Raw genomic sequence first — 22,844 nt, 5'->3', positions numbered from 1 at the left:
GCTAACTTATTATCTTTACAAACAGATAACCAAAGAGCAATGAATCATATACGAAATATAAAGGAAATGCTAAATATCCCAACTGGAAGCAGGTAATTAAAATGTGCCACTACACTATTTTTTTTTTCTGTTTTTTAATCTCTTGTTATTGACATATAACATTGCTATTTTCCCTTTAATTCTAAAAACATTTGAAGTTTTTCATGTAAACACATGTAAACACAATTTTAAAAAAAAGGTTACTAAATGGTTTTGCTACATAATTTGACTGTGTTTGTGTTTTCTTCTCTATTGTTACACTTCATTGGGATGAAAATGCAAACAGAAATGCATCTACCAGTGGTTTCTCCAGTTTGTCAGACTCTCAGATCTTCTTTGAGTCTCAGTTTTGGCATGAAAATTCTCAGAGCGCATCTCAGGATATGAGTTTGTCCTCCAGAACTTCCCAGCAAAGTTCACAAGAGGTAGGATTTCCCATGTTCACCTTGCAGATGGTTCTTGGTTACGAAATGCAAAGCCAAGCATTAGAAATGGGAATAACCAAACACCCCACGATATGATATTAATACAATACTTCAATGAGGATATGATATTATTGCAATTTTTAACGTCGGAGTACTGCAATAACTTACTTTGCAATTTGTCACCTTTTTTTGAACGCAAATTATTCCTCACAGTTAAACTTTGTAAATGAATTGTGCTCATTGACAAAGACTCATTCACACTGATGGCAACATGTTGGCAATCTGTTAGATCTCACTTGATGTTATTTCAGGAGATGAGTGCTCTTGTTCATAGTATTCCAAGAATATTTTATTTTATTTAATAAAATATCAGTATTTGGTGTCTCTATCAAAATCGCAGTACAATGCTGTATTGATTTTTCCCTCCACCCTGTTAAATTCATAAAAGGTCTAACGACGAGGCAAATATTGTAGTAATGGTTTGCATTTTCTTTGTGTATATTATACAGTCTTGAAACTACATACTCAACCAAATCTATAACTTTGGCTCCCACTTGTACTAACATTTACAGGTCTTTGACTGTAGCCCTTCTTTACATATTTCCTCCATGAAACCACTGTGCGTTTTACTGTCTTTGTTTCATCACACTTATTACTGTTAACCCAATTCCCCAGTCAGATCACCTGTTTTCATTCAGCTAATTATTCTCTTTTTATAGAGCTGCAGCTCTCCTCTTTTCATTTGCAATACTGTGTTAATTTCTAGCATGCTCTTATTTAGTTTTAACTCTTGTCTGTAATCTGGATTTTTCCAAAGCCAATTAACTCTACCTGTAAATTGTTAAAGCTTGGCCATTTTTACATTAATGTCAAATATTTAAATGACAAAGACAATATGGTAAAGAAATGAGTAGATGTTCGTTGTATGAAAAATAAGCATTTCTGAATTTCCAATACCATAAAAGTTGTTTATGTGTGTGACAAAAACTAATGGGATCATAAGCGCGCACACACAAACATATTAAATAATTCTTGCTTTCCTAACATTTGTATTTTGTCTCTGTTTAGGGGAGTGACCCAAAGTTTTCAAGCAGTTATCACACTAAGCCTCTCCTCCTTGGAGACTTGAAGGATAAAACCAGAACTTCAGGAATACTGGCTAAATTTGAAGAAGACAAGAAAAAGGCAAAAGAAAAAAAGGACAGGTGCGTCTTTTTGTCATTTCAAATATGCAACTCTAAATCCCTACGTAACCTTTTTTCCCTGCTTTTTGCTTTAACAGTGATCACTTAGCCAAAGAATGCCAGCATATCAGAGAAACACTTAGCAATGTAAGTGATAACGTAAACTGATTCTAGTTATTCAAATTCAGATGACCTTCTCTTTAAAATGTTTTTAATTTGAAAACAAAAAAATGTTCTTTTCAGATTCAACAGCTGGTTGCTGGCACTGAGAGAAACGCAGCAGTGTGCCAAATAGTTTCTGAAAAAATTGACAGTTTCACATCAACATGTAAGTTTCCTTGTTGAATTGAGTGTTTTTATAAAACATGGTTAAGTTGATGTATTGAAAAGGAAATATTAACACCAGCAGATGGTGCTGCTTGCCGCGCAGCAATCCACTTCTAACGCCGTTGTCATTTTTATTCTGTGTTTAATGTTTTTATTTGTTCATCCCAGTGCAAAATAATTTGGACAATCATCAGGGCCACATCTCCCAGCAGTTTAAGACTTTGGTAAATAATATGGACTCCCAACAGGATGTGATGACACAACTTAAGGAAACAGTGCAAAAGGTGAAGCTGTTGTCTGTCGTGTTCTTTATTTTGAAATGAGATTTAATTGGCAATGTTTCTGATGAGTGAGGAGTATAACTGTTCATTTATACCCTGTAGAATGGAGACACTGTAGCAGAGCTTGACTCACATCTGCAAAACTTAAAAAGTAGTCTGGAGGGTCTGAGAGAGGAACAGGGAAGACAAGGACACATGCTCGAAGAGGCCCTGAAGCTGCTCAGCGCCTTACTCTCAGAGCACTTGTCCAAACCCCGCTCTGAGGGAGTGATGGATAACACCATGCAGACATCACCAGCACCAGAGGAGTCAGTGTCCAGCATCCTGCACAACAGCAAGCTTGAAGGCACACAGGTTACATGTGCGTCATACAACGCTGAACAACACCAGGTTGAAGTTCCCCGTCGTAATCGCAGCCACCTAGCTGGAAAGCAGAAATTTACTCAGAGACAAAGAAGGCCCAAAAAGAGACCCCTGGTTTTGTCACAGAGGAGTAAGGGTGCAGTCTCGGATGAAAACCGTCAACCTCTCGTGAACAAACAGCAGAAACCTGAGAGCTGTGACATGAGCACAGTGAGCAGCAAGGACAGTGTCAGTCCAGGCAGTCTGGTGCCACTTAACAAGGAGAGGAGATCCAGTGAAACTGAAGGTTGTTTCATCACGCCTCTGAGCTTCTGGTCTCAGGACAGCAGCAGCTCTCTGTGCCTCACAGAAATAGACCCCATCTTAGAGAAGCTGTCAGCAGAGCAGGGCTCCACTGTACAACCAGGAAGCTTGTGGCAGCTGTTTGATTCTGAATTAGACTTTTAAAGAATAATTAAAGGTGCCAAAATGTGTTCTTTATTTATTTTCAGAGCATAGAGCAGAAAAGACTAAAAGTATATCTATATTTATTATTTGTATTTATTAGTTCTGACCTGTGTTCTCTTGGAAATGTGTTCCCTTTTGTCTTTGTGAAAGAGCTGTAAAAAAAACTGAGCACTGTGTTGTACACAAAGCATTAAAATTGTTGACCTTATAATTTCTTTTTTTTATTATATATATATATATATATATATATAAACCAGAACCAGAGCAAGAAAGCAGCCAGGAAGCCTAATTGCACAGCTATTCAGGTGGAAAGTGCATCAGAGACCCCCAGTCTGAGAAAGATTATTGACATTTCATAAACTGGCACAAACATCTGTAAAACCCAGGGTGTGTTTTAGCATGATTTTCTTTCTTTTCAATTTTATGCATTTAATAACCATTTTTTAAGAGCAAGAATCATCCAAGTTTCTAAAGAAAGAAGAAATATTGCCCTCGTCTGTCCAGACACACACATGACCAAGTTTACTGCAGCTTTATTCAGTGCATCTTTAAACATGTTCAACTTGCACTGGGCTCTTAGAACACAGGAGTGGTGGTTACTAAATAATCACTCCTCTACACCTACATTGATTTTACCCATTAGAATTAATATATGTAATTTATGGTAAACTGTTCATTTTTTCCTTACTTGCCATTTACACTGCACTTAAAAGAACATGTTCAATAAATATGAATGTGCTTTAATTTAAAAAACAATAACTTTTTTAAGTGGCTTCAAACTTCAGCATGGTTGTCTTGAAAAAATCTTTTTCCTGTCAAAAACAGGCCGAGTGCCAGAATTTTGCTATAATTTATTTATTTTTTATCAAAGTGTGAACTCCACTATTATAATCATATATCCCTCAAAGAAAATCCTTTCCTGGAGCTGCTAATAACACTCCAGATATACTACACAGCTGCAGGTTTGGGATAATCCGCTTTGCAGCTGTTACACAACACATTAAGAAGCAACAAATATATTGTATTTACAAATTGCTTTCCTACTTCCCGGTGTGCAACCAAGCAATTAACCATAGACGTCTCTTTCATGCAGAGTACTAAGAGCTTTCTTGCTTGAAAAAAGTGATTGCCATAAGCTGTGCAATAAGTGCATTAATGATTAATTTCCTTCACTAATTCTCCTTCGCAGACTTTGATCTGACTGACAGTGGTGTCACAGCTTTACTAAGTCTGCAGGTGGGGATACGAGTCCCCTTGGGTTGAGATTTGCCACTAAGCAGACGTCATAGTTGTCATGCATTAAAGCACGCCGAGCCACCGCAGTCCACCGGTTCTCCCACGGGTCTAGCTCCAGAATGTCCTTTGTTATGTCATCATGGCGATCTAAGGATAGTTAATACACAGAGTGGAAATTCAGTCACGGGGGGGGGGGAGCTAAATATTTTATGCATAATAGGTATGGATACTTTTTCATTACCTGCTCCTTTGTAATATCCACAAACATAAATCTTTCCTCCCACAACACCAGCATTGGAGGCGTTGGTACGCAATGAAAGCTGGGAACATGGCAGAGGAGGTCCGTCCCTCCAATAATCTCCATCTGGGTTGTAAATCTCCACAGCGCTGAGACAGTGACGGGATTGTCCACGGTCCACACCCTCACAACCAATACCACCTGAGAAAGAAGTTGGCAAAAATCAGTGCAGTTCAAAGAGGACGGCCACCACAATGGCACTAATGAAATTCCTTCAAATGTATTGGCAGCTTAACAAAATAATTCATCTTACCCATCACATAAATTTCCCCATTGAGTACTACAGCACTGCAGCGGTACTTTGAGTATTTCATGGGACAAAGCTCTGTCCATTTGTTTGTGTTTGGATCATACTCCAAGAGGCGGTTACTAAGACAGTCGGGCTCCTCATCCATCCGGTATGACTGGAAGGTCGAAGGGGAGCAATGATATGACAAAGCAGAGCAGGTGCAGTCAGAGAAGGGTCACATAGGGACACAGTAAGAGCTCTCCTTCAATGTGTAAAAGAAGTATCTTTAGTTTATAAGACTTAAAGTGAATGTGTTTAAATAGCTGGAAAGTGATTTCTTTTATTTTGCCTCACCTGTGGGGTTCGACCGCCCACCACATAAAGGCGATCTTTCATTCTGACCACGCTGTGACAAGCCAAAGGCAAAGGAAGGGGTGCTGCGCTCCGCCAGGGTCCACCCTGCAGAGACCAGCGTTCCACACAGTTTGTGATGAGAAACTGGTTCTTCAGCTTCATCTGGCCACCCAGCAAGTATAGAGTGTCTCCCAGTGACGCCAGAGCATAAGAATCACGGTACTCTGCTGATGTCAGGTGCTCCCAGCTTCCCTGGGCCTCCACCATGTACCTGGAAATCAAATCTGGCAACATTTAGTATCTTCTGTATGTGGGGTAACCAAAGGCAAATCAGTCAAGTGCTTTCAGATATCTTTTCTTACCTGCAGATTTCAACACTGGTGTCTTTCTGTCGGGCCATTCTGCGAGCACTTGCCTCTCCTGCTACAATGATGTCATTTCTTTCAGTCACAACTCCAGCACACACATACCCCAGAGCCTCTCCGTAGCGAGGTGAGGTGATGTAATAAATTCGCCCTGTGGACGGTGCAAAGCAAAAGCTGCGCTCAGCATAGCTGCCATACCTTGACCTGATACCGCCACTGTCATTGCCAATGCAGAGCAGCAGATCTGTGGTCTCCATGCCATAACGCAGCTTTAGTTTGCGTGGTGCAGCCGCGGGATGCAAAGCCGTGGCCTCCAGTCCTTCGTTCATAATCTCCAGACACTCAGCATCAGCCAGCAGGGCTGTGTTTCTCTTTATTGCTTCTCTTAAGTAGTCGGGGTTTATCAGTGGCAGACGGACCTTCCGCAGGAGCTCTGGGAGATGCCGAACACGTACCTCTCCATCCACCAGGGTACTGTGTTTGACCCATCCAAGGACCACATCCAGAATGGTTTCTTCCCGAGACACATTCAGATCGTCAGATGACAGAAGCTTTCCAAGCTGATGGGCCTCCAACTCCAAGACCTCCTCATTCTGGCACACTTGGACAAAGTGCTGCCTCAGGAAGCGCTGAGCTTGGTCAGCCAGTTCCTCTGCACCGAGGTCACGGGCAAAGTAATATACACCAAGACAATTAGAGGCATCCATGTTCTCCATCATGTGCAGCTGACAGCGAGTGAAGACATCATCCATCTGTAGAAGAAAAGCTGCTATGGAGATGCCTTGTACGTTGCCATTAGTGAGAGGAAGATCTGAGCAGTACATGTAGTTCAAGAGGAGGGCCAGGCTGTCTGCAGGAGTGTCACGCAGGAATATCTCTCTGTTGTTGCACTCACGCAGGCCACAGGTGAACATAACACGGAAGTATGGGCTGAAGGCGGACAGGACAACTCTGTGACAGGGAAAGCTGACGCCCTCAGCAACCAGCACCACATCTGTCAGATGCTCAGCGTCCCTCATCTTCCTCAGCTGGTCGAGCAGCAGCAGCCCATGTTTAGCAGTAAGATCCATTATGCTTTAAAACGTCGGTGAAAATGTTATTTACAAATTTAAACAGGAGGTTTTATACACCCTGAACAACTAATGAGGCTTTTTCTGAAAAACAGAAGAAAATGCACACAGAATTAAAGGTTGTCACTCCCGATGTTTCACTGGTGCATGATAGAGTGAAATTTGGTTAAAAAGGTTTGATAAAATCAAGCTTATGTGGATAAAAAGGAAGTAATGTTTCAGTTAAGATCAGTACAGTCTAAAAGAGACTTTAAGCAGTGCCTTATCTTTTCACCACCATCATGACATGATGACATGACATTTTCAGATTAGCCTTTGTGTACAATATATAGATCAACATATAGAAGTGTAGAAGCAGAGTAACACTGTAACAGATCACTATGACAGCAGACACATACTGCAGCATTTATTCCCTTTAAAAAAATTAGTCTTACCAAATGCATCAGCTTCTCTTGGCGTACTAAAAAGACCGTCTTCAATCTAAAAAGACCAGTGCATATCTGTTTTTAAACAGGCTACATGTGTTGTTGATGTTGCCGAATGTCACAGTCGGTGGGGTTAGAGAGGCCTGAGCAAATGCGTGGCAAAGATATGTACCCCCTCCTCTGCTGCTGCCCTCTGAGCTGGTAACCCAAAAATAGATAGTGTTGTGGCAGACAACAAGTGGGTCAGAAGGTTTTGAGTGATCCTTGAAGAGAAGGTTTTAAAGCAGTCACAACAATAACTGTTATTATATTTTATGTTGTCATTCATAATTTCACTCATCAGAATTAAATTGCCCACCATTTGGGGTAATTCTTTCCAGGTTGTTTGCCCTGGTTACATGCATGCCGCTCTGAAATGCATGAGATGTTGCTCTGAGTTTGGATTCAGATTTCATGACTGTGTTCTCTTAAAGACCCAGTGCATACTGTGTGTGCACAAGCTTCAGAAATCAGAGTTTCTCATAAAAAGGGACATAAAGCTTTAAAAGAACCCACGTTTGATTTTGTCACTTTGACTTCATTAAATAGTTACCTGGGTACGCTGGGTTTGAAATGACTGTTCATGGTTCGTTAGCTTCAGTTTTGTTGCTGAATGGAAAAAATAAAACAACATGAATGGAAACACATGATCACTGAGTTAACCTTTTTCTATTTTCAGCACATAATTATATATTTTGCTTCATCCGGTCCACTATCTTTGTAATAGCTCTGCCCACAATATCCTGGCTGTAGTTAATCATTAGGCAATATGGTGTAGATATGCAGATGCAGTTGCTGCTTCCACAACACTTCTCCGGCCTCTGCTTTTGGTTGCACGCTTGCAGTCAGAAAGAATCTTTGTACTTAGACAGAGTTAGACAGATGGAGTCTGCACGCAGATCTGAGAGATTCAGAGTGGAGAGGGATGTGCTTGATGAACTGAAACTGGAAGAGGTAACACAGAGGAAATCATATGCTGATATCCACTCTTCTCTAAGTGAGCAGCTAAAGAATGCCTTAAGGTAAGGTCCTAAAGAATACCTACCAGCAGCTCTACAGCACAAAGATTTTCACAGTTCTTCTTCTTGAATTCTTCAAATTCCTCCCAGATGCAACATACATTACCTCAAGCAAAGTATAGTGAGGAGACTGCCTGTGTTATACTGGCTCCCCAAGTACTCAGTCTGGGACTACGGCATGCCAGACCTCATCTCCGGGATTAGTGTGGGTATAATGCACCTGCCACAAGGTATGGGAATATTTTAGTATGACTTGCCAGTTGTATTCAAATAGCATAGCTCCTTAAACATACCTGTCCGTCAGCTGGTGTAAGAAAACATCTGTCATCTACAGGTATGGCATATGCATTACTGGCTTCTTTACCTCCTGTATTTGGCCTCTACTCATCGCTCTACCCAGCACTGGTCTACTTCTTTTTTGGAACATCACGCCATGTTTCCATAGGTAGTGATGCAAATGGGAGACATACACTGTGCCATGGCAGCTGTGGTAACTGTTGTAATCACACGAGTTGCTATGTTTTATTGTGTTCAGGCACATTTACGGTGCTGAGCATCATGGTGGGTAGTGTGACAGAAAGACTTGCTCCGGATGTAGATTTCCAGACAGCGAATGGGACCAACATCACTGCAGAGGTAGATGTGACTGCCAGGGACTCATACAGGGTGCAAGTGGCAGCAGCTACTACTGTGCTTGGAGGACTTATTCAGGTTTGCAAACCTGGAACATCTCAGAAAACAATAACACCCTATTTTGCTATTACAGCTGCATTAACACATACGTACTGAAAATATCGCATTTACAGGTGCTACTGGGTGTGGTAAAGTTTGGATTTGTGGGGACATATTTGTCTGAACCTCTGGTGCGAGCTTACACAACAGCTGCAGCAGCCCATGCTGTGGTGGCACAACTGAAGTACATCTTTGGAGTTTCCCCTACGCGGTTTAGTGGTCCGCTGTCATTGGTGTATGTGAGTACTATGAAGTATTGTAAGTAAGTGCTCTCTGTGTTTCTGTTAATAAAACAGTCCTGACCTTATTCTTTTACATGTGTTGGAACAACTTGAGTGTATGTGTTAAATCGCAGCATTGACACTCACAGAGGAGCTGCATACATACTCTCACCTAAGTAGCACAAATGCTTTTAGGACTTTGTCTCTTTCATTTAGACATCTTTTATGCATTTTTAATGATTGTACTGATTTGACACATCCTAATCTGTTTTTGTTGCAGAGTACTAAAGCATATATTGGAAAAAGTATTTAAAAGTACTGAGTGGTTCCAGAGTTAACTACAAGGCATGTGATAATCTGAAATCAGTTATCTGTCATAGTTTGATTTCTACCTATGCAGGCAACACGGCTTGTTAAAGACACCATTCTGAGCAAAATCAGTACAATGTCACTTTTATGTCACTTTATATAACTTCATATAACTTTATAAAAAATTTACAGACTCTGAAGGATGTTTGCTCTTTGCTGCCAAACACTCATCTTCCCACACTGCTGGTCAGCGTTGTGACTATAGTGCTTCTAATTGCAGCCAAGGAGCTCAACTCATTTCTCAGTTCAAAGCTGCCAGTTCCCATCCCAGTGGAGCTTATCACCGTAAGTTGACCGGAGGAGACCCTCTCTGGCTGCTCTTTCGGTTATCACCTCTGTGCTCTGTGCTGATGCAGCGGTGCTGAAAAAGCACAGACACAGTGGAAAAGAGCAGCTGAATCAGCAGCACCGTAGGGGCCTCTCTCTTTTTGCACTTCATGGCAAAAGATTATGGCTAATAATTAAGTGCACATCATCTATTTAGTCATACGAATGACTGAATTTTACTGATTGATTTTTAAGGTAGACATGTGCTGCGAAATTTAGCTTTGCACCTTTATGTTTGTGACATTCGTGTTTGCTGTGATCATTTTAGATTGTGGCAGGGACACTGATATCCTCCTATGCCCACTTGAACACCAACTACACAATTTCAGTTGTTGGAGAAATTCCTAGTGGGTATGCATTTAACTTTATCTTCTACTGCTGTCATTTTGCTTAAGTCATTTTTCGAGCATGTTAGAACTAACTGGTTTCCTTCATATCCCCCACCTGTGCACCAGTTTAAGTTCCCCCAGTGTGCCAGATGTGAATCTTTTCGGAGAAGTCATCGGTGATGCTTTTGCACTGGCCATTGTTGGATACGCCATAACTATTTCCCTTGGCAAAACATTTGCACTAAAACATGGATACAAGGTGGACAGTAACCAGGTGAATAAGACCTCACAACAAATAATCCATGACTTTTTCTACATTCAGTAAAACTCTGTTATTTTCATCTTTTTCTCTCCAAATTGTGTGTCTTTGTCTCCACCCTGTCACAGGAGCTTGTGGCGCTGGGTCTGAGTAATACAGTTGGAGGCTTCTTTCAGTGCTTCTCTGTCTGCTCCTCTATGTCTCGAAGTCTAATACAAGACACAACTGGGGTCAAAACACAAGTGAGTGAGCACCTGAAGTTAAAACTTTACACAGAGGCAGCCTAGAAACAAGTGTTACATCACAAGCCAAAGACATTCCAAAAAAGCGCTGCATGTGCGAGAGCTGTACAGCAAACTGGCTACAAATATGTCCCAGTTGAGTACCTTAATTTAAAAAATAAAGAATAGTAAACCAGAAATTTGACATTTATGGTGTTTAGTTATTATGCAAACCCAAAGCTAAATGGAGACAAGAAGCAATCAAATAGTTGTTTGGGGACTGCTAAATGTTAGGAATATATGTATTAGACACATGCTGTCATATCTTTGTGTTGTTTGTGCAGATGGCTGGAGTTGCCTCATCTCTAATTGTGTTAGTGATCATACTTAAACTTGGGACACTGTTCCAGGAACTGCCAAAGGTCAGATTGCGCTATGACCTGCCTGTCTTTACTGTTTTTATGATGCTTTACAGATTTTCTGGCATTTCTGACCATATTCCTGACTATTCTTGTTGCTTTAGGCCGTCCTATCAGCAGTTGTGTTTGTAAATTTGAAAGGGATGTTCAAGCAGTACTATGACATCATTACACTGTGGAGGAGCAGCAAGATCGACCTGGTGAGAGGATAACGAATTGTGATCGTGTATCATTTTAAATCATATTTAAATGTAGTTACAGAGTTTCACAATAATTGTCACAGGAACGGGATAATGCAGTGTAACCCTGTGTCTCATAGGTGGTTTGGTTGGTCACCTGGGTATCAACATTGCTCCTCAATCTGGACCTGGGTCTGGCAGCATCTGTCACCTTTGCAGTGTTTACGGTTATCTTCAGGACTCAGCTGTAAGACACCTCTCACCTAATCATAGCAATTCACTCTGCAGTCTGTCAGTCATGCTGTTTGTGAGATGCAGCATTAGGGACAAGATGTTAGACTGCAGGATTTGCCAGATTAGACAAATTGGCTGTATGCAAACATAATGTGCACATACATTAAGTGTTTTTATTTCTTTTCTCAGGCCGACATACTCTGTTCTGGGAAATATTCCAGGTACAGAGCTCTATGTGGATATAGAAATGCACAGAGAGGTGAGACAGAAAGGCATGAGTAAAAGCTTGTCTCCCTTGACTGCCAAATAATTAATGATGTCTCTGTGTTTGACAGGCGAGAGGGATTCCAGGTGTTACTATATTCCGCTCGTCTGCAACAGTTTATTTCGCCAATGCTGATCTCTACCTGGAAGCCCTGAAAGAAAAGGTCTGTAAGAATGATATCAAGCCCACGACTGCAACTTGTGACTTTATCTCTTGAATAGTCTGATCATTCACTATTTTCTTGATCAATAATTAAATCGTCTTGCACAGTGGAAAAAGAAATGCATCACCAAAATGACCTTGCCAGTCCCAATTCCAATCATTTATTATCACACATGACAAAAGCAGTTTGAGAACATAAAACCAGACAATTACAGATCCCTACCCTTTTTTGTGAGCATTTGTGTTATCCTCATCCTATATTTTATTCTTCTTCTTCCTGTTTTCAGAGTGGCCTTAACATCAGCAAAATGATTATCTACAAAAGGAGGCAGGAGGCTAAACAGAAACGAAGAGAAAGACAGGCTGAGAGACGGGCAAAGAGGCAGGCCAAGAGAGAAGTAATGTTCAGTATCTTATTCTCCTTTCAGCTGCTCTCTTTCGGGGTCACTGCAGCATCTCTTCTCGCCCACTGCATCTTCCTCTCTTGTGCAAACCACATATATGTCATCTCTCACCACATCCAAAAGCCTCCTTTTTGGGCCTTTTTTCTTTTTCTCCTGCCTGGCAGCTCCACCTCAACAACCTTTTCCCAGTTTACCCAGTATATGTCCTCTACATAATATGAGTCACACAGATGCGAAAGAGTGCAGGCAGGATGGAGATGAATGTCAGAGGTGATTTGAGACAGAAGGTCAGCAGAAAAAGTGAGAAGGAAGGTTTAAGACGTAGTGAAACATGCTATGATGCACGGTTTGGAGCTGACAGAAAAGACAGGAGGCTGAACACAGTGTTGAGGATGGAGGTGCCAGGCAGAAGAAAAAGAGGAAGCTCCATGGATATACTGAAGGAGGACATGCAGAGGGTTGGTGTAATAGAAGAGGATGCTGCAGGTAGGGTGAGATGGAGACAGATGATCCACTGTGGTGACCTCTAAAGGGAGCAGTCGAAAGAATAATGAAAGATGTGGGCCATCAGTAGCCCAAGTCCTCTAAACCTAAAACCTTCACAGCTATATTAACAATAATTTCCTTTATATCCAACTCCTAAGAGACGAGCACAGAGGGCAGCTAGACAACTTTCAGAGTTCTCTCTGGAGGAAGAGGGTGGCTGTTGGAGAGACACATCCATAGACGGGACCGTTATAGTGGAGGACGAGCAGGGTGGGACTGAGAGGGAAAATGGGACAGTGTTTGTCATCCCAACCACTCCCCGAACACCAGACGGTAGATGGGAATACCTCAAAGGAGGAGATCCAGATTGCACCAGCTTAGGATGGATGTCTGAGCTGCAGGATGGGGACACCACCACTCTGGGCTCAAGCAGTGAGGACACCTTGAGCCAGGATCTTGAGCGAATGTCTCTGGGTTCCCTGGGCAAATGGACCTGGGATATTCATTCCATCATTCTTGACCTCTCCACAGCTAACTTCATTGACACAGTGGCTATCAAGACCATGAAAAATGTAAGTGATAAGCAGGCAATTATTTCATGAGTGAAATACCCACACATTTTATGCTGTTTTAAAAGCTTGGGACAAAACCATAAGACTTTAAGATAATTCAGGGAAAAAGGGTTGTTTTTAAATAGCAATGTCAAATATAGACACAGAGCAGCATACTTTTTGAATGCCGGTGTTTAAAATTTTCTGTAACAGATTCATAGCTTGTCACAGCAAAATTGACCCTGAAGATCCATTCTGGTATAAATTATTGAAATAACAGAGGTTTATTATATCGACAGATTTTCCAGGACTTCAGTGAGATTGATGTAGATGTCTACATGGCTGGTTGTCAAGGTAAGTGAATACTGCTGCTGCAGGTGTATTGTGCTGCACTTTATGGTGGTGATAATTCACTCATAGACTCTTTTGTTTGCAGCCTCTGTGGTGGAACAATTAGAGCATGGTGACTTCTTCTCTGAGAAAATAACAAAGAGACGTCTTTTTGCCTCCGTACACGACGCTGTGCTCCACTGTCTAAACCACCGTGGAGCGACAACCATCCCAAGATATGAGCCGTCAGTGGTACGTCCAGCCAACATTCAGGTTTCATTTTCAAACGCAACTTTCATCTGTCTGGGTATGGATATGTTACGGCTGACGATTAAATATTTAAAACACTTTTTTGATTACAGGAGCTGCATACCAGCACGAAACTTTAAGGCCTTCATGCAAACACGTGGAAAAACGTTGAGTAGAAGGAATAATGAATTTATGCAATATCAATTTATTACTTTCTGAGCTATCCCACTGTGTGATAAGGGTGTCTCCTTCATTTTCATACAGTTTTTTTTTAATTTAACTTATATAAAAGAAAGACTAGTGTTCAAGACAGAAGAGCTCACTTTATTTTATTCAATGTGGGAGAGTGAGAGTGCATTCAAAAATAAATACATAATAAATAAAATGAAATCTGGAAGATATCTTGTGCATTTCATGTATTGTGCATTCCACGTGGAAAAGGTACCGATGAATTCAAGGGAGAAAAACAAAGGCAACATGCATCACACTGACAGTGTGTGAGCCTATTTTTTGGTAATGGCAGCAATAAGAAGGTAGAACACTGAAAGGTTTTTGTTTTCAGTTTTCAAGTGCAATTGTTGCACATCTGACGCATGCAAAGAAAAGCTTTTAAAATTGCAACTCCTTGACTGTGTTTCTAGTGCAATACTTTTAACACACGAGGTTTTGGTAGATAAAAATAACAGGATAGCAATATCCAAGCAAAAAAATATAACAACAAAACATCTCTTTACTGTTGCATAAACCCACTGTGACCTCATTCCCTGAATAAATCTTGTCCTTACATACTGGCCACAAACGGTGTTACCAAAAACATTGTGCACAGGACTGAGGAAGGCTGGGATTTCTTATTTGTATTATTTGGCAGATAAGCTACAAGTCTTGATGGATGCTAGGACTCTGTATTCCTGTGTTCATAGTCAGATCTTCATCATCATCTTCTTCCTCTTCTGGCTGTTGTAACACCAACTGCTGATAGCGAGTCTGCCTCTGGTAATCCGGATCAATGTTGATCCATTTATTGGCAACCCACTTAGTGCCATGGGTGACCATACAACCTCCATGCAGAGCGTATTCGTCCTGTTCCCCCACCCAACCTAATGAGAAAAAATGTGTTTTTTTTCCTTTGACTAAAAACATCCTTTAACTATTTTAATTTAAAAATCAAATTTACATTAACATACTGACACTTTGGTGGCAACCAGAGCAGTTCAGATTAGATTTATCACTGTATTAACATGAATTTTTAAATCTACGTTATTAGGCTCCAAAACAACAGTTCTAATATTTTCTTGATCTCATTTAACTTTTAATTGCGTAAACAATTTGATCAACTATCAGGACTGTACAGATGTCCATTATTTTTTCATCTACTTCTACCTATTGACACCAAAGTCAAAGTCAGCTGTGGTAAAGACATTCATGAATCCCTGACACTGTATCTACTGTATTCTTCACTTTGATCTAACATCACCATGAGATATATGTCTCCCATATATGTTTCTATGACAACAAACCAACCAATCATATACCAGAGTTAACCATCAGTATCAACAGCCTCTATTCACTGTTTAGTCTCAAAAGTTTGCAAATCTAACATTGTAAACATGTTAACACTGTTGGTATGCACTAATTTCCAAGAAATACTGAGTCTATGTAAGCTCTTAGGATGGATTTTTAGGCTTATTCAACACTTACTAAGATTATGAATTTCTTTTCATAGAAAAAAAAAGCAAATTACACATCGAGACTCATTCGCTAATGTGCACAGAAACTTTTTCACCCTGCACAAAATTACTGGATTCACAAATGTGTGCACTGTCCAATTTTTTTCACATCACATGCAAATGTTTGGGAATTTGAATCTATTTAAATCAACAGTCCAGTGGAATCTGCATACTATGTGTATATTACGAATTTCCCTTTATATGGAAACATGTTTATCTTGACGTGAGTAGGTGAAAGCGGGACAATGCTGTAAGATAGAAGCTTGCACTAAGGCAACAAAGAAGCTTGGACATCAAAGTTAAGGAAAAAACATTAACAATAACAAAAAATATTAATTTGATTACTTAATCAATCATTATTAGTAAGGTAGTAGTAAAAATAGTAAGTAGTAGTATTTTTAAGATGTATATTTAAATTCTGCGAGACCAGATCATTGTCATTTGTTAATATTATGGTCTTAGCCATTTCTAAATTTGTTCAGAGAGTGGAAAACAAAATCAGGTACAAAAACTACAAATTTATGTACCTGCACTGGTTATGAATGAGGTCATTCATACAAATTGTATTTGAATGTTGGTACACAATCTGTGTACTGGAAATACGTAATGAAAATAATACGCAGTTTGGTTTGCTGCGTTTTCTTTTTGCTTTTTTACTGGAAATTTGTCTTTCATTTACCCACCTCTTCCATCAGAAAGGTAGTTGTACCAGAAAACAGCGGTCCCTTTGGTCGGCTTCACCCTCAGGTTACTTTTGTCACAATTCCTTCTGGTGTCCAAAAGATCCACGTCATTGTGTATGAGAGACTGAAACACATGTTCAAAATCAGTCACATAGCTTGTCTGATGTCATACTCGTGCAGTTGCTGACATATGTGTGAGTCGCCACAGTTATGAAACACATGCGCAGAATGTACACAATACGTTTGCAGGACACTTTGCACACATTTCCTGACCATTTTCCTGACTATTACGCACCACTTCATCATAGGTCCTGTTGTCTGCCACTGGGAATGCGGTCTCCCCGCCCCCATCAACAGAATTCAGGTAGAAGAGAACTGTGATGTACCTAAGTGTGCAACACAGATTTAAATTGACACACACATGTATAGTGCAAGCAAACAGCACACAAACACACACACAAACAACAAGCGTGCACAATTTTTTGCAAGATAATGTTGAGTCACACAAACTAGCATGCCAGCTGTCACAATGGAGCAACAGTGAGTAGTTCAGTAATGATGTCAGACAGATGAATTCATATGTGAACAAACGTGGATATATTTGTTAAGAAGTGCTGCTTCTAGCTTCTCACCTGCAAGACGTTTCAAAAGGAGTAGAAGCATTTGCAGCAAGGCGTGTGTGTGTACAGGCTGTTTCAGGGTAGACCGGGCCACTGTCGTGGTGGGCATGGTAATGTCCCCCCTCCTCATAGCGAACCACCTGAAGAGGTTCACTAAGATCCACTAACGTGGGTGGGAGTCGAGTGAGGCGAATCACCCTTTGACAAGTGAAAGGAAACGTTTTAAATAAATGTAAGCACAGGATGAATCCCAGTAACGGTTTGTCTTTCTTACCTCTCTTTGATGTCTTGGAGGACCTGGTGTGCTCCTTTGCCCTGGTACAACCACGTGTGTCTGCTGTTTCTCACCAGCTGACTCCTTTTCACCCCGCGCTGCAACAGGAAGCGCTGGAAAGCATCGTTGCTCAGAAGCCTGAACTCTTCTAGACTCAGCAAACCTACCCAAAGTATGAGGATGCACAGTCATATGAACATTTTCTAGCTCGTAGAACATCCTGCAACAGCAATAACTTGAAGCAATTGTTTTCTGCAGTGTCTCACATTGTTGCGGCAGAATTCTCTACACTCTTCTTAGTAATGTAGCTTCAGTTAACTGAGGTTTGTTGCAACTTGTTGCAACTTTTGCACAGCTCTCCTGAGGCCTCTGTTACCTCCAGACCCTCTGAACTTTGACTGAACGATTACAAGATCTTAATTCTTTTCTTTAACAGCCGTCCTTTTGCAGATTTGTTGGTGTAAGTGAGATCATTGTCCTGTTGCATGACTCAGTATCAGCCAAGCTTTAGCTTTGGACAGATGGCCTCACATTAACACATCTGTCATGGTTCATAGTAAAGTAAAGTAAAATTTTATTTATATAGCACCTTTCAAGATAAAATCACAAAGTGCTTTACAGAGGCAGAAAACAGACATTAAAATCTAAAACAAAACAAAATCAACCAAAAGCGAGTTTAAACAGATAGGTTTTTAACTGCTTTTTAAAAGACATGACTGAGTCCACAGATCTCAAACTCAAAGGGAGCGAGAACATAAAGAGTCTGGGAGCCACTGATACATGGGTTTGGGTCGATGACCCACTGTGTTGAGCTTTGTGGGTTTAGTGAAGTGGTTTATGTTCTAGTTCTGAACAGTTTCATCCTTATCCATTTTTCTATTACAGTTCCTTGGTTGATGTTAGTCCCTTTTGTGATCCCTGTCTCCCGAGTCATGTCCCTGTGTCCAGTCCCTGTGTTCTGTCTCCATGTCTGTCTGCATTCCCTGTCTTGTCTAGTTAATACAGCTGTAGTGTGGCTCTGTGTGCTTTCCCCTTTCCTGTTCCCATGTTTCTCTCTCTACGTTCCATCCCTTTGTCTCCTCAGTCCCAGGGTCAAGTTCACATGTCTTAGTCTGAGTCTGTTTGTGTGTGTTGCTGATATTTCCTGTCTTACTTTGTCTCTTGTCCAGTGTGCATTATGTATAGATTTCTGTCTCGTTAGTCAGATTTAGTTCACCTGTGATCCATCTCCCTAATTACCTCTTATGTGTATTTATCTCTCATTTTTCTCAGTTCCCTGTTTTGCCCTTATCATACATGCCCTAATGTTATAGCTATCTGTTAGTCAGCATTAGTTCCTTCCAGTTTGTTTTTTTCTAGCGCTAGCTCTATTCTGCTCTGCTTTATATTTTGTTAAATCAGCCTTTTGCCAGTTAATAAAGATGTATTTTCAGATAAGTCTGTCTGCCGAGTCCTGCACTTGGGTCCACATGCTGCCTGTCGCAAACCTTCCCATGACAACACCTGAATACTCCAAATCTGCTAAAACTTCTGCTTGTACAGAGATGGTTAGACTTGCTGATGATCACTCGTGGTGTGATTGAGACACGGCGGGTCCATAGATCGTTATTCAGACCCAAATTTAATACACGCGGCTGCAGCTCTCAGCTGGCAGCCGCACATTCATCACACCACATTCCACACAACTTGCAGACGCACGGATTGTGATTCCGGATGTCATGCAGGTGCGTCTGCACGGCACCGCAAACCACGCCCCACCACATCACTTAATCAACACATCTGATTGGCAGCACTTTTCTGCTAGTTACACTCTTTAATTCCTCTTTAACTCTTTTATGTTTAAATAGAGCTCAATATTTGATTAAGATTCTTATCACATCATTGTTACTAGCATGGACATATAGCACTGAAACTTGCTTGAAAACGTTGTACTGGAAAAGAAATTAAATGTATAGCAGAAGGTAAGTAAGTTTAGTTGCCACCTAAAATCTTTTCAAAATTATCCATAAATGCATTGTTTATGTAAGGAGGTAGTTACTGTGGCCCTGAGAGCTCAAAAGCACTGCAGCCTATGAAAATAACAGCAAATCATGTGAAGGGCTGCACTGAAACACGTGAGATAAAGATGCAAGGTAAAGTAAATTCTCAATGGAAAATCAGAATACACATTACCTTGCATCTTTTTTACAAGGTCTTGGTGGAAATGATTAATTAAGTTAATTTCTTACCATTGCCATCCTTGTCAGCTTTGAGCCCAGCATAAATTTCTCGCAGATTCTCTGGTGTGAGCCAGATGCCATCTCTCACTCGAGAATGAGTCAGTATCTGGAGGAGTCATAGTGTTTAAGATGGAATGAGTAAGAGACCTCTGAAGCAAAAAGTAACAAAAAAATACTTCAGGTTGCGCACTATGCCTCTCAGTCCACAAACTGACATACACCTCATGGAGCTGCAATTGTCCATCCTGGTTGATATCTAGAAGGTTAAAGATCTCCTCTGGGCTGAGATTGAGCTCCCTGGCCAGCTCCTCCTGACCATCTTGTACCATTAACTGGCTCTCCATTAGACCCTTCAGCTGGGCAAGCTGCATCACCACACGGCACTCATCCTCAGACAGAAAACCCGGGATCTCTGCAGAAACACAAAAAGTAAGAAACACTACGGAGGAAATTAAGACAGCATTATCTGTCTGATTCTTCATCTTCTCTTTTTAAACTAATGGGATAGCTTAGAAAGTGTGGTAGGAAGGATCATCTACCAATTGGTTAAGAAGGTCAGTCAGAAGGTTGATGGATGGAGCCCCATAATTCAAAGAATCCTTGAGCAAGAACCCTGAATTTCCTGCATTAAATAGTAGTATGTACATGAATGTTAGAAAACAGTGGTTAGGTATAGATAAAAGCACTGTATGAGTGTGAATGTGATTGGGTGAATGAGACCAGAGTCCTCAAATTGAGTAGAATAATGCCATTCAAGTACCACTCTATAATGTCAGGCTACATTCCTCAGGCTGGAATTTAACCAGTTGTTGACTGATTTAAAAGATGGACTTGTTGACTTTTGGAAATTCTGAATATTGCGTCTCACATTTTCAAAAATTTACTTGATTAAAGAAAAAACCACAACTATCAGATTAATTTAAATTTCAAATATTGTCAAACCAAAGTTCAGTTAGTGTCCAGCTAACCTACAGCAAATCTTCTTATATCAACCTTGAGTCAGCTCTTTAAAATCTGCAGGAAATCGCATTACTTATAAAAACAAAACATGTGAATAGATCAGGAAGCAATCCAAATGGGCCTACATTTCACCCACTTCATAATACTTGCAAAGCATTCCCACTGCATGCTGTGCACTGATGCATTATGTTTTTCAGGTACAGATGCATTTCTGCCCTTTACCCAGTCAGCTGTGAGACCCTAATTGCATCCCATGTGCAATGGACCGACTTTGAATAGAGTAGTTGCCTTAGGACTTACTTGCCTATTTTATGAGGTCCTAGATGTAGCACAATAATCAGCCCAGTCTGGGTTATGTTAAGGTAAAGTAGCCAAGTGTAAGCTGCAGCACTTCTTTTTTTATTCTCCTTTTGGGCATCTGAGGCAGATCTTCATTTTTATCTTCTTTTAGCTACGTGGCTGTGCAGCCTCTTACCAAAAAGAAGCGGTTTCAGGCTCAAAGTCCTCATCTCGTGAAGTCTCCCTGACACCAGTGACACCTTCTGGACATGTCCCACCTGAAAGGGAAATCAAAGGCGTGTGAGAGGATGACAGAAGGAGCGATGCATCATCATCATCCTCAAGTACTCACCCTAACTCACCCTTATTCCCTCTATCCGTGGCAGAGAAATATCGCGCTGAAGCTCGTCTTTCGATGGCGGACGTCGCGACTCGGGGCGCTGGTGGCCGCTGCTGGGAGCATCACGACTTCGGTTCGCGTCTTCCTGCCCACTGTTGTAGTGCACGTAGAAAAGCAGCGCGATCACGTTAATGATGTAAACATGAAAAAACACCATCACTACCACAAAGTAGGAGCGGGAGCACACGCTGCTCTTGTGGCAGGAGAGGCGCTCGCACGGCTGACGAAGCGGCAAGGTCGCGCTCCCGGACGGAGTCGTGTCCTCAGCAGCAGCATCTTGGGTTTCCTGGTTGTCAGTCATCTTGGCTGGAGGAGTTGTTGGGTCCTTGGCAGCCAAGGTCCATCTGTTTAATCAGGCGACGAGATAAACCTTTTATGTGTCCCCAGAAGTAGCAGATGTGCCGAGTGACAGATGTCTAGTTTGATTACATTTAAAAAGAGAGAAAATCCCCAAAGAGCTCCAGTTTTCTTTTTTCTTCCCCTGGAGAAAATTAACCAAAATCCTTGCGCATCTTGGGAAAAAAAAGATGCCTGATTTTTCGCGGCGAAAATACAGCTCTTCTTTTCTGAGCCTAGAAGTCAGCTATGAGCGGAATTGTGTATGTTTTATTGTGCAGATAGCAGCGCTGCAGCCTCGGACAGTCTTGTTTACACTGCAGCACTTCCAGTCAGCAAAGCGCACTGCGCATCCCAAAGCACTGCGAAACTCATCTCACACACGCGGTCCGTAAAGCTGATCCCGCATCGACTGAAACCGACGAAATCCGTCAACAACAAAAAAGAAAAAAAAAAACAGCTTTATTTCGACTGCAAATAAGAAATCTGCGATCTTATTTACACGCCGTAACAGCAACTCCCCGCTGACAGCAACAGCATGTGCAGTGTGCAATGCTGACCTCTGGCGACCTCCGGCAATAACACGTCCCCGTCTTTAAGATCTCCACACGCACTGTGTGGAGATCGGGGCAGGGCTTCTGCTTACAAAAGGTCCAGCGTTTATTTGCTCGTCTCAATGTGTTAGGTGGCTAAATGTTGAATGTATTGTAATGGTTTTAATAAAGTTTTGTTTTGAATGGACTGTCATTTATCCTAAACTTGGATGTCTGATCAAGCAATCATCCCAACTTATTTAGGATAAGATGCTCAGTTTTCCAAAAAAGAATTAAGTAAATAAATAAGTAATACGAACATTTATTGAACATTCTAATAATTAATGTATTGAATGAATGGATATTTAGCTTTTGTACTTATGCACAACTAGTCACTTCCTGCTGCCATCTTTGTTTGGTTCAAAGAGCTACAACCTGGAGAGCAGGTAAGTTTGTCTTTATTGTGCACCCAGCTCAGTATTTCTGCTCCAGGTTAATAGAGAAGTTTTAAAAGTCAAAGGAGCTTGCAAAGAAAAGCGTCTGGACTTCTTTAAGATACTTGAAGACGTTTCACCTCTCATCCGAGAAGCTTCTTCAGTTCTAAGGTCAAATGGTGGAGAGTCCCAGGTATAAACCTAGTTGGAGTAACCCCCCACAGAGGGACAAAAGGACCCCCTGATGATCCTCTAATCGCCTGAGCCAAGGTGTGAAACTGGGTGTGGGTCCCAATCAGCGTTTCAGCCAGAGTTTCATATATATATATATATATATATATATATATGTGTGTGTGTATATGTGTATATATATATGTATATATATATATGTATATATATATATATACATACATACGTATATATACATATATATGTATATATGTGTGAGTATATATATGTGTATATATATATATATATGTATATGTGTGTGTATATACGTATATATGTATATGTGTGTGTAAATAAAATAACACAGAGAAAC

At 40.9% G+C, this 22,844-nt stretch overlaps 4 protein-coding genes across 4 annotated transcripts; 2 read left to right on the top strand and 2 right to left on the bottom strand.

The window, feature by feature from the left end:
• The first annotated feature begins 39 nt into the window (after positions 1–39).
• iho1 (interactor of HORMAD1 1) lies at positions 40–3,066 on the top strand. The gene is made up of 7 exons (XM_085354271.1): positions 40–92; positions 326–464; positions 1,533–1,669; positions 1,747–1,795; positions 1,892–1,976; positions 2,144–2,259; positions 2,359–3,066. Exons 1-7 carry the CDS (start codon positions 40–42, stop codon positions 3,064–3,066), a joined length of 1,287 nt encoding a protein of 428 aa, XP_085210397.1.
• Positions 3,067–3,276: 210 nt separating this feature from the next.
• On the bottom strand, positions 3,277–7,185 carry kbtbd12 (kelch repeat and BTB (POZ) domain containing 12). Its single transcript, XM_085354270.1, has 6 exons — positions 7,053–7,185; positions 5,546–6,702; positions 5,184–5,454; positions 4,854–5,004; positions 4,544–4,741; positions 3,277–4,449 (listed from the first exon to the last, which is right to left on the bottom strand). The coding sequence occupies exons 2-6, from the start codon at positions 6,616–6,618 to the stop codon at positions 4,280–4,282; spliced, it is 1,863 nt and encodes a 620-aa protein (XP_085210396.1). The 5' UTR covers positions 6,619–6,702; positions 7,053–7,185; the 3' UTR covers positions 3,277–4,279.
• A 779-nt stretch (positions 7,186–7,964) lies between these two features.
• On the top strand, positions 7,965–13,978 carry slc26a6l1 (solute carrier family 26 member 6, like 1). The gene is made up of 19 exons (XM_085354272.1): positions 7,965–8,104; positions 8,192–8,331; positions 8,436–8,546; positions 8,637–8,812; positions 8,908–9,072; positions 9,556–9,708; positions 10,019–10,101; positions 10,206–10,353; positions 10,467–10,580; positions 10,904–10,981; positions 11,083–11,178; positions 11,298–11,404; positions 11,581–11,650; positions 11,727–11,819; positions 12,106–12,216; positions 12,867–13,280; positions 13,559–13,613; positions 13,696–13,841; positions 13,952–13,978. The coding sequence occupies exons 1-19, from the start codon at positions 7,965–7,967 to the stop codon at positions 13,976–13,978; spliced, it is 2,427 nt and encodes an 808-aa protein (XP_085210398.1).
• A 733-nt stretch (positions 13,979–14,711) lies between these two features.
• On the bottom strand, positions 14,712–21,301 carry p4htmb (prolyl 4-hydroxylase, transmembrane b). Its single transcript, XM_085353286.1, has 9 exons — positions 20,963–21,301; positions 20,797–20,878; positions 19,583–19,773; positions 19,371–19,467; positions 17,143–17,305; positions 16,881–17,066; positions 16,544–16,634; positions 16,249–16,372; positions 14,712–14,935 (listed from the first exon to the last, which is right to left on the bottom strand). The coding sequence occupies exons 1-9, from the start codon at positions 21,299–21,301 to the stop codon at positions 14,712–14,714; spliced, it is 1,497 nt and encodes a 498-aa protein (XP_085209412.1).
• Positions 21,302–22,844: the final 1,543 nt, after the last annotated feature.

The sequence above is a fragment of the Diplotaxodon limnothrissa genome, linkage group LG5 (genome assembly GCF_057381915.1).
Source record: "Diplotaxodon limnothrissa isolate DT_005_m linkage group LG5, D_limnothrissa_male_GT1.1, whole genome shotgun sequence".
Lineage (NCBI taxonomy): Eukaryota > Metazoa > Chordata > Actinopteri > Cichliformes > Cichlidae > Diplotaxodon > Diplotaxodon limnothrissa.
This window is presented reverse-complemented; position numbering and strand designations above follow the sequence as displayed.

Bases quoted from the DNA above. Each gene is read 5' to 3' on its own strand.
- iho1 (XM_085354271.1), top strand. From the start codon at position 40: ATGAATCATATACGAAATATAAAGGAAATGCTAAATATCCCAACTGGA. The intron at 1,670-1,746 runs GTGCGTCTTTTT...TTGCTTTAACAG, and splicing joins GCAAAAGAAAAAAAGGACAG to TGATCACTTAGCCAAAGAAT. The intron at 1,977-2,143 runs GTAAGTTTCCTT...TGTTCATCCCAG, and splicing joins TGACAGTTTCACATCAACAT to TGCAAAATAATTTGGACAAT.
- kbtbd12 (XM_085354270.1), bottom strand. From the start codon at position 6,618: ATGGATCTTACTGCTAAACATGGGCTGCTGCTGCTCGACCAGCTGAGG. The intron at 5,455-5,545 runs GTAAGAAAAGAT...TTTGATTTCCAG, and splicing joins ACCAGTGTTGAAATCTGCAG to GTACATGGTGGAGGCCCAGG. The intron at 4,742-4,853 runs GTAAGATGAATT...CTTCTTTCTCAG, and splicing joins TGGGGAAATTTATGTGATGG to GTGGTATTGGTTGTGAGGGT.
- slc26a6l1 (XM_085354272.1), top strand. From the start codon at position 7,965: ATGGAGTCTGCACGCAGATCTGAGAGATTCAGAGTGGAGAGGGATGTG. The intron at 8,332-8,435 runs GTATGGGAATAT...TGTCATCTACAG, and splicing joins TATAATGCACCTGCCACAAG to GTATGGCATATGCATTACTG. The intron at 8,813-8,907 runs GTTTGCAAACCT...TCGCATTTACAG, and splicing joins TGCTTGGAGGACTTATTCAG to GTGCTACTGGGTGTGGTAAA.
- p4htmb (XM_085353286.1), bottom strand. From the start codon at position 21,301: ATGACTGACAACCAGGAAACCCAAGATGCTGCTGCTGAGGACACGACT. The intron at 19,774-20,796 runs GTAAGAGGCTGC...GTGTTTCTGCAG, and splicing joins CCTGAAACCGCTTCTTTTTG to AGATCCCGGGTTTTCTGTCT. The intron at 19,468-19,582 runs GTGTATGTCAGT...TGACTCCTCCAG, and splicing joins GACAATTGCAGCTCCATGAG to ATACTGACTCATTCTCGAGT.